We start from the raw sequence: 14,504 nt of genomic DNA on the forward strand, positions 1-14,504 counted from the left end.
TTCTCAATTTTAAGGGTAAAAAATAGGGCTATCAATTAATCGCAGTTAACTCAAGCGATTAACTCAAAAAAAAGAATCGCTATTAATCACTGTTAAACAGAATCTCAATTAAAATTTATTCAATATTTTTTAATGTTTTTCTACAGTTTCAAATATATTGACTTCAATTACAACAGAGAATACAAAGTGTACAGTGCTCACTTTATATTTTTATTACAAATATTTGCACTATAAAAATGGTAAACAAAAGGAATATTATTTTTCAGTTCACCTCATACAAGTTCTGTAGTGCAGTCTCTTTGTCGTGAAAGTGCAACTTAAAAATGTAGATTTTTTTTTTACATAACTGCACTCAAAAACAAAATAATGTAAAACTTCAGCACTTACAAGTCCACTCAGTCCTACTTCTTGTTCAGCCAACCACTAGGACAAACAAGTTTGTTTACATTTATGGGAGATAATGTTATCTTATTCTTATTTATAGTGTCATCTGAAAGTGAGAACAGACGTTCACATGGCACTTTTGTAGCCAGCATCGCAAAGTATTTACTTGCCAGATATGCTAAACATTCGTATGCCCCTTCATGCTTCGGCCACCATTCCAGAGGACGTGCTTCCATGCTGATGATGCTCATTTAAAAAAAAAAAGTGTTAATTAAATTTGTGACTGAACTCCTTGGGGGAGGGGGGGGAGAATTGTATGCCTCCTGCTCTGTTTTACCCATATTCTGCCATATATTTCATGTTATAGCAGTCTCGGATGATGACCCAGCAGATGTTGTTCATTTTAAGAACCCTTTCACTGCAGATTGGACAAAATGCAAAGAAGGTACCAATGTGAGATTTCTAAAGATAGCTACAGCACTCGACCCAAGGTTTAAGAATCTGAAGTGCCTTCTAAAATCTGAGAGGGATGAGGCGTGGAGCGTGCTCCGATGCGGAAACTACAGAACCTGAACCACCAAAAAAGAAAATCAATCTTCTGCTGGTGGCATCTGACTCAGATGATGAAAATGAACATGCATTGGTCTGCACTTTTTTGGAACATTATAGAGCAGAGCCCATCATCATCATGGACGCATGTCCTTTGGAATGGTGGTTGAAGCATGAAGGGACATATGAGTCTTTAGCACATCTGGCACATAAATATTTTGCGATGCTGGTGCCATGCGAACACCTGTTCTCACTTTCAGGCCACATTGTAAACAAGAAGCAGGCAGTATTTTCTTCTGCAAATGTAAACAAACTTGTTTGTCTGAACGATTGGCTGAACATGAAGTAGGAATGAGTGGATTTGTAGGCTCGAAAGTTTTACATTGTTTTATTTTTGAATGCAGCTATTTTTTTGTAATAATTCTGCATTTGTAAGTTCAGCTTTCATGATAAAGAGATTGCAGTACAGTACTTGTAATGGGGAAATTGAAAAATACTATTTCTTTTGTTTTTTTACAGTGCAAATATGTGTAATCAAAAATAAATCTAAAATACATTTTGTATTCTGTGCTGTAATTGAAATCAATATATTTGAAAACAGAGAAAACATCCAAAAATATTTAAATAAATGGTATTCTATTATTGTTTAACAGCACTGTTAATCTCGATTAATTTTTTAATCGCTTGACAGCACTAGTAAAAAATAAAAGCCAGAAACCCCAATCTAGATATTTTGCAGAATCTCTGTGATGCCGTAATACCCAAGAATAAGACCTGTTAAATGCCCAGTAGCCAAGGCCTGTTCAGATCAGTTAAACTTTTCAGAGCAGCTGTTCAGCTGCAGTATTTGCAATGCAAGTATGCTACTGCAAAATTCTCAGGTCCAGTGAATGGCACTTCTAGTGACCTTGAAATATCTTGTTCTTTTTGTGACTTATCAATTTTCCCTCCCTGAGGAAAGGGAATCTTACGGAAAAAAGCAGTGAATTTTCTAGACAACTAAGGTTAGAAGTGCCTTTGATCTAATACAAAAAAGAACTCTAGTATTCCCTTATTTCATTTTTTTTTGTCTTATACAATACATGAAGTGATGACCAAAGAAAAAATCCTTTATATTTTTAGAACAACAGAGACTAAAGTAACTAATGTTATAACCCTTTTCAGATAATAGAAATTAAATCTTGATTTAAACCCTTGGAGTCTTAGAGTGGTGAGGTTTGTTATAAACCCAGAAAAATGAAGAAAAGTAAAATCCTAAGTATAAGATCTACAAGGATATGTTTTAAATCACATTACTTCTCAGAACTTTTAGATTCTAAAATCTGAAGGAATAATCATTAGTGTTTGTTACTCTGCAGAATCATAGGTGTGTGAGTGGTACACGATTCCTTTTACATTACATTAAAAAAATGAGCTAAATGTATAATACACTAGATAGGTAATCAGTGTAACATGGGGGTTGGCAGGATCCCAAGAGCACTTGACATGAAGTTGCTGACTCAGTGTGCAGGTTTCAAAATAGTTCTACTCTGTTAATGTGCATGTGCAACCACACACGCAACCAAATATGAAGAGCCAAAAATGGGGCATAAAGAGGTTCTCCAGGTAGTCTCTATGTCCCGTCTGTTGTTATAGGTTCTTTGGCCACCAGATCCTTCACCAAGCGACGGTTATCATCATGATTTGCTTTTTAAGGGCACTTTTTTCCTGTTGCAGTTCATTTTGCCTTCTGTTATGCAGAACCACTGAAGGAGAAATACAGATATGGAAGTACGTTAGTCATTGGTTTGAAAGACAGGAAAACAAGTGTTATTGCAGCTCCCATGGCAAAGGCAACTAATCTCCTTTTACACTGTCTTGGAAAAGTGTAAAAAGATAACACTGATTGTGGCTGCATCTCTAAATTCAGGTTTATGTCCATCTTCTTTTAGATAAAAGGCAGGCAATCTTCTACCTCTCCCCATCATTTTGAGGGAGGGTCTATGTACAGAATTGATAAAATGTAAGGCACCTGGATTCTTCAAGCAACCGGGACTCTTCTGTGAGAGAGATTTTTGTCTTTTTCCTGCTCTTCTTCCCTTTCTTTATACCCCTTCTTATTTTCCTTCTCCTTCTGGCTTGTCTGACAACTACAGTGGCTGGAATGTCAAATAAGTCTTAAACAACTTAAACTACCAACCTATATGTATTTTTTTTTTGGTCTGGTATCTATATTACTTTATTTAAAAGGTACAGTAGCATCTGAAAGCCATTGTTAAAAAGTAATCTTGTATTCTCTTATTCATTCAGTAAATCCAAGGGGTTGATCAGGATTGAGTTCTTGGATGACATGTGCCCGTATTACAACTCCCCTCTCAATTGGCACTGTTCTTAATACAGTCCAAAGGCTGAATGAGCACTGAAACAGAACTATTCTCCCGTCCAAAAGTAGGGGTCATTCCCTTGTCAGGGATTTGCTGAAGTATAGAAGTGATGTAAGTGAGAATTGAGGTTAATGAGGAAGTTCTGGACGGTACCATGCCTGCATGATGGCTAGTTTTGACTAGTGTAGTTATTCACTCACTTTCATAAGCACTAAATTCACTTGCAAAGTTATATATAAAAACCCTCCCTCCTGACTATGCACTTGCTCCCGTCTTTCTTGATTAAATTTAAAAGCAAATGTAAATCCTGTAATTATGTCGCTCCTAACTGGCTGCATGCAGGCCTGCCTCACGGTGAAAGAGATAAACAGTTAGTGATATATAACTTCTCTTTGTTGGCATCTAGAATTTAGAAAAGAGACCCAATATTCTCCATGTTTCTTCTGTTGTAGATGTTCTTGTAACTAGGTGTTTTGAGCCCTATCATATGATTTCTTCATACATGATTTACTAGCAAAATAACTTATTGAAAATTGAGAGGGTAATGAACCAGAATGACAGATCTGAACATCCACCAGGTTGGGGATGGATTGGAGGGTTGTTTTGGAGTCCAGATCTGAATTTTATAGGTAGTTTCTTGCTTTATACTGGGCTGAACTAAAAACTTGGATCTGAACACCTCCAAATTTTAAAATGTCTGAAATCTGGATTTGAGACCAAATTTTGCATGTAAGATTCTGCTTTAACTGTTACAGAGGTTTCCATTGACCTGCATTGAAGAAACTGTATTGTTAAAATTTCTGACAAGACTTGTATTTAAAAACATATTTGCCTTTTTTGTTAGTTAGCTATGACTTACATTGTCTTCCTCATTTTACCAATTTAATCTCTCAGGGAAAGCATACTTCAGTAGGGAAAATAATTAGCTCACAAAAACTGTGAATATGTTATAAATATGAATTTGCTACAGATTAAATGTGGATAATTCAATTTGTCCTACAGGTGGTTGGTCTACTTAAAAATGTTTTTCAGAAAAATTAATTTCTATCCAGTCATTTTTAAAGTATCTAATGTTTTTTGTCCTCTGTCTAATAACTGTAATTGAGAAGCCTGTAAAATCTTTACACTCGGTTAAAAGCATAACAGAAATATTCATTCCTGGAACAATGATTTCAGTAGGGACATTCCAGTGATAACACATACTTCTAATTGAATTGTCTAAAACTGTGTTTTACTTTCACTAAAATTCTGCAAATATTCCTGTCTGTTTTCCATAGTCAAACACAAAGATCTCTTTACTCAATCAAACTTACTTTAATTATAACTTATTTTAAAAAAATATTGTAAATAACCTTCCCTCTTTTACAATAATGTAAAACTTTTTACATTAACACTTATAGTGATAACTAAATTAGCAATCTTGCTGTTAATAAAAGTAATGTTAAAATAAGACTAGACCAGCAAAAAGCTGTGTGTGTCAAAAATTCAAGACCGGCAATTTCAAGGAGGAGATCTGTTATAGGAAGGCTGGGAATATTTTTTTTAAACCTGCATCTTATGTCTCTTTTTAATTATATATTTGTCACTTATCTTTCATGTTTATGATTGTAATCAAAACAATCTAGGTTAAATGTATGTTTTTCATTCTGTTTTTAGATTCTACATATCAAAGGGTGCTATTGTTGATCAGCTGGGAGGAGATTTAAATTCCACCCCACTTCACTGGGCAACGAGGTGGGGAAAAATTCTTGGATATTCTTTCCTCCCAGTTTAATTAGACAGTAATTTGTTGTTCATTATTTGAATGACAATTCCATTATATACTTCTATTATGGGTATGTGTTGTGCCTCCATGCACAAATGAACTTGGGAAACTGAGTTGATGGTAGTAACTGAGTACATTTATATGTTTTGTTTCTAAGGACATGGACATTCAGTTCATCTGTTGACCAGTTTGCTAGTTTCAGATGTAGAAGAGACTGATCATTATGATAAGAGAGGATGTATATTGTATAAAAATTGGAGTCAGTGGTTGCTTTGCAGCTCTCTTTACTGTTGCTTTGGGAATCTTGCTCTTGAGTATCTGGTGGGGTTTAGTAATACAGAAGTGGAGGATGACAGTCAGGAGACAGTTTGTGTCTGATGCTGTCCAGACCATTGCCTCATAAATTCAGGAGATTATTAAAGGTGCACTTTAAACTCCAGGAGAGATCAGAATTATTATGTAGGACACTGTTAAAGAATAAAAGGGGTGGATAAACTCCTGTGTACAGTACTGGGCAGACAACTGTCTTCTAGTAGTTACTCCTTCAGATACAGTTGAGTAGAAATGAATGGGAAAGGAAGTATATATGTACTAATATTCATAATTACGTACTGCAAAAAGGAGGCCTGGGATATTGGGCTTTGGAACATTTAAAATATTAAATTATGTTGATACTTCGCAGTGAAAAATCCACTCATTAGGCTAATCTGTTAGGGTTAGTTTTAAATATTAAAACTAATTTATTCCTTTGGGGCTAAAGATCATATTTGACTATATATGTATTATAAGATGAACTCTTAAACAGATTATTACTGCTCTAAATTCAGTCAGGTTCAGAGAATATTTGACTGTCACTTTGAACGCCAATTGACCAAAGCCATATTCTGATTGACTGGAAGGGCCTATTTTGTGGTGTCGCAGCTGTGCACTGACAACTGTGCATATTTGGTACCTTACCACAAAAATGGTGAGAATCCTGATGGCTATTATGCTAAAAAAGATTTTATGGATGCTTTTAATGCAGTGCAGGGAAAGTGTTGGCCCCAAAGCATCACTTGTTTTCCCTGTAATAGAAGGATACATTGCACCCCTCCAGGCCAAAAAAAAAAAAAAAAATCAACTAATCTGTTTATAGACTTTGTTTTAAAAACAAAATCTAAAATTAATTAGTCTCATACTTGGTTGTTCACATGTTTGCAGAATCAGATGCATAGTGATCATCATTTTCAAAGGAAAAGTTGTCCTAATCTTCAGTTCAGAGTGATATAATGATATAATTGTTTAATTAAAAATGTTTGAATTTAACATTTTTCCATCCAAATATGTTACCAAATTTTATATATATAATTAACCAGGTGTGTTTGTGTTCACTGTTATATTTAGACAGGGTCACTTATCCATGGTTGTACAACTGATGAAGTATGGTGCAGATCCGTCACTAATTGATGGGGAAGGATGCAGTTGTATTCACTTGGCTGCCCAGTTCGGGCATACGTCTATTGTTGCTTACCTGATAGCAAAGGGACAGGTAAATTCAAATAAAATAACACATTTTAATAAATAGACGCCTAAAGAGAATATTTCAGTAGTAAGAAAATAGTTAAAAACTATGCTTACAATTTGGGTAATGTAATGATCTGTCATTTTAGAAACTTATGTCTTTTTATATTATTACTGTTTTGTACTTTTACAGTATAATATGTGTAAATACTAGTGAATTTATATATTATTTTCCTTACTTTCATTGAATATCATTTTAATTAAGTATATTTTAATTATTACGAATCTCCAAAACATTGAAACCTCATGTAAACAGCAAACAAGGCAGAAGAGACATGATGATATCGTGAGACTGAACATTTTTGTTTTAGCTCCCGGAACATCTTTGTGCATACAACCCAACAAAACAATCTCCCCATCCTTGCTGTGGGATATATCAGTACATCTATAAAAAATAATCTGCTTCTCAGATTAACTCATCTAGTGTCCCTCCATCCCTCATTTTGTCTCTCTGAAAGGTATCATTAAACCAAAGTCACCATTAATATTTTCAAAATAAATTATAGGTAAGGCTACCATTTTTTTTCCATGGAGGTCATGGACTCCGTGACTTCCAGTGACCTCTGTGAATTTAGACGTGGCGGGGGGACCCCAGAGCTCCAAGCTGGGGGACCCTGGTGCTCACAGCCCCCACAGGCGGAGCAGTCCCCGCAGCTGCCAAACCTCTGCTGGTGGTGTGGGGACCTCGCAGCTGGGCTCCCCATTTTGTCAGGGATATTTTTAGTAAAAGTCACAGACAGGTTATGGACTTCCATGAATTTTTCTTTACTGCCCATGACCTGTTCATGATTTTCATTAAAAATATCCATGAAAAAATCTTAGCCTTCATTATAGGCTAGTTTGCACACATGACTCAGCACTGTTTTGCTGTTGCTAGAGGAGAGTTCAGGTATGGTCTCCATAACTCATTAAAAAAAAAAAAATCCCTTCTTATTTTTTTACTAGGTACTTCCAATTGTGTATTTTTGTTAGGCTGCTCAAATCAGTCTGATGAAATTTAACATTACTACAAAGAATAGGTATAGTATGTAATGCCGGGATTTTGTTAAAATTGTTTCGACTTATATTTTACATAAATGCATAAGTGGTAAAAGACTTCATAATTTTTTGTAACTGACTTTCATGGTAAACAATCTTTTAAGCAGTACAACAAAATCTAGTGAATCTAGCAGATCTATCACCGTGGAATTGGTGTCTTTGTGCAAATAGTCCTATAGCTATTAAGTATCAGCATATTGTGTAATTAAAAACAATATATTCCAGCTAAATGCTATGTAGCAGGCAATAACATAAGAACATAAGAAAGGCCGTACCGGGTCAGACCAAAGGTCCATCTAGCCCAGTATCTGTCTACCGACAGTGGCCAATGCCAGGTGCCCCAGAGGGAGTGAACCTAACAGGCAATGATCAAGTGATCTCTCTCCTGCCATCCATCTCCATCCTCTGACGAACAGAGGCTAGGGACACCATTCTTACCCATCCTGGCTAATAGCCATTTATGGACTTAGCCACCATGAATTTATCCAGTCCCCTTTTAAACATTGTTATAGTCCTAGCCTTCACAACCTCCTCAGGTAAGGAGTTCCACAAGTTGACTGTGCGCTGCGTGAAGAAGAACTTCCTTTTATTTGTTTTAAACCTGCTGCCTATTAATTTCATTTGGTGACCCCTAGTTCTTGTATTATGGGAATAAGTAAATAACTTTTCCTTATCCACTTTCTCCACATCACTCATGATTGTATATACCTCTATCATGTCCCCCCTTAGTCTTCTCTTTTCCAAGCTGAAGAGTCCTAGCCTCTTTAATCTTTCCTCGTATGGGACCCTCTCTAAACCCCTAATCATTTTAGTTGCCCTTTTCTGAACCTTTTCTAGTGCTAGAATATCTTTTTTGAGGTGAGGAGACCACATCTGTACACAGTATTCGAGATGTGGGCGTACCATGGATTTATATAAGGGCAATAATAAATTCTCAGTCTTATTCTCTGTCCCCTTTTTAATGATTCCTAACATCCTGTTTGCTTTTTTGACCGCCTCTGCACACTGCGTGGACATCTTCAGAGAACTATCCACAATGATGCCAAGATCTTTTTCCTGACTCGTTGTAGCTAAATTAGCCCCCATCATGTTGTATGTATAGTTGGGGTTATTTTTTCCAATGTGCATTACTTTACATTTATCCACATTAAATTTAATTTGCCATTTTGTTGCCCAATCACTTAGTTTTGTGAGATCTTTTTGAAGTTCTTCACAATCTGCTTTGGTCTTAACTATCTTGAGCAGTTTAGTATCATCTGCAAACTTTGCCACCTCACTGTTTACCCCTTTCTCCAGATCATTTATGAATAAATTGAATAGGATTGGTCCGAGGACTGACCCTTGTGGAACACCACTAGTTACTCCTCTCCATTCTGAGAATTTACCATTAATTCCTACCCTTTGTTCCCTGTCCTTTAACCAGTTCTCAATCCATGAAAGGACCTTCCCTTTTATCCCATGACAGCTTAATTTACATAAGAACCTTTGGTGAGGGACCTTGTCAAAGGCTTTCTGGAAATCTAAGTACACTATGTCCACCGGATCCCCCTTGTCCACATGTTTGTTGACCCCTTCAAAGAACTCTAATAGATTAGTAAGACACGATTTCCCTTTACAGAAACCATGTTGACTATTGCTCAAGAATTTGTTTTTCTATGTGTCTGACAATTTTATTCTTTACTATTGTTTCAACTAATTTGCCCGGTACCGACGTTAGACTTACCGGTCTGTAATTGCCGGGATCACCCCTAGAGCCCTTTTTAAATATTGGCGTTACATTAGCTAACTTCCAGTCATTGGGTACCGAAGCCGATTTAAAGGACAGGTTACAAACCTTAGTTAATAGTTCCGCAACTTCACATTTGAGTTCTTTCAGAACTCTTGGGTGAATGCCATCTGGTCCCGGTGACTTGTTAATGTTGAGTTTATCAATTAATTCCAAAACCTCCTCTAGTGACACTTCAATCTGTGACAGTTCCTCAGATTTGTCACCTACAAAAGCCAGCTCAGGTTTGGGAATCTCCCTAACATCCTCAGCCGTGAAGACCGAAGCAAAGAATCCATTTAGTTTCTCCGCAATGACTTTATCGTCTTTAAGCGCTCCTTTTGAATTTTGATCATCAAGGGGCCCCACTGGTTGTTTAGCAGGCTTCCTGCTTCTGATGTACTTAAAAACATTTTGTTATTACCTTTGGAGTTTTTGGCTAGCCGTTCTTCAAACTCCTCTTTGGCTTTTCTTATTACACTCTTGCACTTAAGTTGGCAGTGTTTGTGCTCCTTTCTATTTGCCTCACTAGGATTTGACTTCCACTTTTTAAAGGAAGTATTTTTATCTCTCACTGCTTCTTTTACATGGTTGTTAAGCCACGGTGGCTCTTTTTTGTTCTTTTACTGTTTTTCTTAATTTGGGGTATACACTGAAGTTGGGCCTCTATTGTGGTGTCTTTAAAAAGGGCCCATGCAACTTGCAGGGATTTCACTTTAGTCACTGTACCTTTTAACTTTTGTCTAACTAACCCCCTCATTTTTGTATAGTTCCCCCTTTTGAAATTAAATGCCACAGTGTTGGGCAGTTGAGGTGTTCTTCCCACCACAGGGATGTTGAATGCTATTGTATTATGGTCACTATTTCCAAGCGGTCCCTCTATAGTTACCTCTTGGACCAGCTCCTGCGCTCCACTCAGGATTAAATCTAGAGTCGCCTCTCCCCTTGTGGGTTCCCGTACCAGCTGCTCCATGAAGCAGTCATTTAAAGTATCGAGAAATTTTATCTCTGCATTTCGTCCTGAAGTGAAATGTTCCCAGTCAATATGGGGATAATTGAAATCCCCAATGATTATCCAGGCATAACTGAGCTCCATCAACCTTTTTTCCACTTTATTCTTGTGTTCTGGCTGCTTTGTAAACATAAACGGTATACTCCCATTTATCCAAAACTCTATTATCCAAACTACTGGGTTTTCTGAATCCCTTTCTTGTCCACCATGTATCACATGCTGGGACACACCAGAAGAGATTCAGATAATGTGAAGGTTTATATAATAAAACAGAGACCCCCCTGAACAGGACTGTGAGGAAGAGGCTGAGCTCCTGGACGTGAAGGAGGCCACCCTGCTGTTGAATGGTTTTTGCAGCAGCACAGGGAACCCTCCACATCCTGCTTATCATGAGAGTGAGTGAATAGGACCATGACATCAGAAATGCAGAGGGCTCCCTGCGCTGCTGCAGTGCCAGTGACACCTAATCCCTAAAGGCACAAGGTATAGGGAAGGCTTCAGTCCTGGCAGGGCAGAGCAGAGTCCCAGCCCCAGAGTCTATGCTGTGCCTCACACTTTGCCCCTGCAGAGGCTGGGTGTCATCAGCCCTTCAGAAGTTCAGGGAGCCCTCTGCAGCACTGCTGTCAGGGGAGTGAGTGAGTGGAGCAGGGCAGAGCAGAGACCCCTGGCCAGGACTGCAAAGAGGAGAAGGAGACTCCGGCTGCTGGGGAGGCTATCTCACAGCTGAATGGCTTCTACCCTCTTGATTATTAACAGTCTAGTTTATCCAGAAAAAATCCGTGTCCCCGATGCTATTTGGATAATTGGGAGTTATTATGTTTGGTTCCTTTATAAAGTAGCTGAGATGGAACAGCAGATGGTGCTGTAGCATAGATTACTATCTTCAATCTCATATTGCTATATATTATCTTACTTCACATTTACTTTCTGCTTAGATTCTGCTGTATAGTGACAACACTAGCAGAAAATGGTCTTGGTATATTCTTTTTAACTTTTAAAATATTTTTTCAAAGCTATTGCTTTCAGTAATCAGTTTTTTAGGCTGTCAAGTAATTTAAAAAATTAATCATGATTAATCACCCTGTTAAACAACAACAGAATACCATTTATTTTAAATATTTTTGAATGTTTACTACATTTTCAAATATATTAATTTCAATTACAACACAGAATATAAAGTGTACAATGCTCACTTTATTTTGATTACAAGGTATTTGTGCTGTAAAAAAACAAAAAAAGTATTTTCCAGTTCACCTCATACAAGTACTGTAGTGCAATCTCCTTATCATGAAAGTTGAATTTACAAATGTAGAATTATGTACAAAAAACCCTGCATTCAAAAACAAAACAATGTAAAATCACTCTCAAGTCCACTCAGTCCTACAGCTTGGTCAGTCAATCACTCAGACGGACAAGGTTGGTTACAATTTGCAGGAGATAATGGCACTGTTGTAGCTGGCGTTGCAAGATATTTACGTGTAAGATGCACTAAAGATTCGTATGTCCCTTCATGCTTCAACCACCATTCCATTACCTTAAGTAACCTTTGCACTTATGAATCTTGGGCCCTGTGTTTCTGGGCTTTTCCCTCTTGCACAACTAAAGTAGCTGTGAGACTGCTCTAAGCATTACTGAACGTCTCTGGCTCCAAGGACCATTCTGGCAGTCAGGGGATCAATGGGATATAAGCACATACCAGCCTCATCCCTTTTCCCTAGTTCCCACTGCGCCATTAGGAGTAAAGATGTCTGGGAACTGGAATTTTTTCTTTGAGCAATTATCCACACAGATTGCACTCTGGGTGCACATGTACCTCAGGCATGTGAGGTTGGATTCTTTTGAATAGCAGTGTCCACTGGGTCCATGTTTTCACCCTGAGTGCACTTTCACTCCCTGAATCTGAAAGTATAAAGTGTGGGCCAGCCGCAACCTGCACTTAATTCCTTTTTACTGATTGTGGCTGTTATACAGACCTTCTAGTATCCACATTCTTTGATCTTGGCAAGTAGCTAGCACAATTCTTTCTCTCACTAGGAGAATTTGTTAGCCTTAGTTCTTGTTGAAAATTTTTTTTTGCCCATTGCTTTGAAGTACTTAGTTTTAGATAAAATGGTGATAGTTCCCACTTCCTTTCCGTACAAGAGATCTCTCCTTTGTGCAGACCCCCCTTGTACAATGGCTAACCCTAAGTCACCGCGGTTAAAGAGCTCCTCCTGTGACATTGCTATGCCCATGAACAAGAGACACTCCTTGTCTCTGCTGTCCTTTGAAGAAGGCCATGCTCTGGAGTGCTGCTTAATATGCATGTCATACTTCAAGAGGACTCAGACTACAGAGGCAAAGCTGAAACTCTTCATCTTGGAAAGGTGCAAGCCTCATTGGATCTGGGTAGACCTTCAGAGACCCTCCAGGTGTCTGGTTAGCTCCAGGCTGCCAATGCCCTGATGAATTGAGATGCCACACTTGCTGGCTTTTCATAAGACCCACTTGTCAGCTGCATAGATGACGTGTTCAGAAACGGGCCCTAAAAAGCATCACTTCAGGGACCAGGGCAGGCACCAATCCTCCTCTCCAAGCATGGGATGAAGAAAGCCTCTCCTAAGGCTCACTCCTCCAAAAGCCTTGAAGTGGAATCCTATACCAGTGCCCCAGCACCAAACCCAAAGTTGCTGTAGATGGCTTCTTCCCATACCAAGAACAGTGCTGCCTCCAAGGTTTGATAGAAAGACACAGGTTTTGGCAGCAAATGTATCATCATAGAGCATCCTAGCACTGTTCACATAGGCACTGGGAATTATGGCACCAAGTGTCTGTAGCCAGATCTCTTTCCTTGACACTGTTGGAGGCTTCAGTTTTGGCAGCATACCAACTCTGTATGTCAGCACTACTCCTCTCCACAGCACCTGTGAAACACCTCTCTGTAGGAATGGTATCGGACTCACCTCTCATTGGGAGGCTATGGGGGGGAATTTCCAAACACCACAAGGTACTTTCCCACAAGATGGAGTACACCTGATAGATCTGCCCAGAGGTACATAACAGAGTTTATCCTCTGGAGTGCCTCCCACACCTCTGTGAGTGTCACAGTGGGAATCAAGCAGAGACTACAAGGAAGAATACTTGAGGGGCACCAGAAGATCATCATGGACCCACAGAGCACACCCCACCTACTACCCACTCATGAGCCATCCTCATTATCCCTATCAACTGAGGCTATACTGGTACCCCTACGGGGATGAATCCCTATTCCAGGAAGCTGGCTTTATCCACAGTCTTGAGAGCCAGGTCCCTCTTGCCAAAGAACCAGCTCCAATCATCTTGGGTTCCACTTCAGTATTTAATTCAGCTTCTGGAGGGGGAGGAGGAATACTATGGAGATCACTACTCTCCAATAGTATATCAGCCTCCAGTCACCTCATTCTGTCCAGACAAAGTGGTTAAGCCTCCATCACAGCTTTTGTGGAAGAGCTAAAAGGACTTGCTAAAAAGATTGGTGGAGATGCTGCTTATCCTGTTGCAGGTTATCCAGGAGAAGCAACACAGACTTCTGGGTATAGTGCAGCCTTCCTCTATGGGGCAATCAGCCATGCCCATTAATAACAGAGTGCTTGAAATGGCCAAAGTGATTTGACATAGGCTGGCCTTGGTCACATCAAATATCAAAAAGTGCTGAGAGGAGTTTGCTGTAGGGTTGGAATATTTTTACCAACACACTAGTCCTCATGAGAAGCCAGGCTGGCTATGCTACTTTAAGACCATCCTTTGGGAGAAAGACCAGAAGTTAGACCTCTTTGGGAGGAAGGTGTACTCCCCAGCAAGCCTGCAGATGAGAGTAACCAATTATCAGGAGCTGTTCCCCAAATACAATTTATTTTATATGGGACAAACTTTGCAATTTTATGGACAGACTTGTGAAAAACCAGCATGAAGAAGTGAAGTCCCCTTTGATAGAAGGCCAGCTCACAGCCTGAATGGCTCTCCAAGGGGCGCTCAAAGTATCAGACACAACAGCCAGAACAATGGTTGATGCCATGGTGATGAGGAAGTCTGCTTAGTTTTAAGGCATTG

At 38.8% G+C, this 14,504-nt stretch overlaps 1 protein-coding gene across 3 annotated transcripts in view; it reads left to right on the forward strand.

Moving 5' to 3' along the window:
- The window catches only part of ZDHHC17 (zinc finger DHHC-type palmitoyltransferase 17), a 135,458-nt gene that overhangs the window by 42,201 nt on the left and 78,753 nt on the right, over window positions 1–14,504 (forward strand). For all 3 annotated transcript variants that reach the window (XM_044989002.1, XM_044989009.1, XM_044989018.1), the window contains 2 exons: window positions 4,953–5,030; window positions 6,445–6,589. In XM_044989002.1, coding sequence (XP_044844937.1) covers window positions 4,953–5,030; window positions 6,445–6,589 — 223 coding nt within the window. The remainder of the gene's footprint in view (window positions 1–4,952; window positions 5,031–6,444; window positions 6,590–14,504) is intronic.

This window comes from Mauremys mutica, chromosome 1 (assembly GCF_020497125.1).
Source record: "Mauremys mutica isolate MM-2020 ecotype Southern chromosome 1, ASM2049712v1, whole genome shotgun sequence".
Taxonomy (NCBI): Eukaryota; Metazoa; Chordata; order Testudines; family Geoemydidae; genus Mauremys; species Mauremys mutica.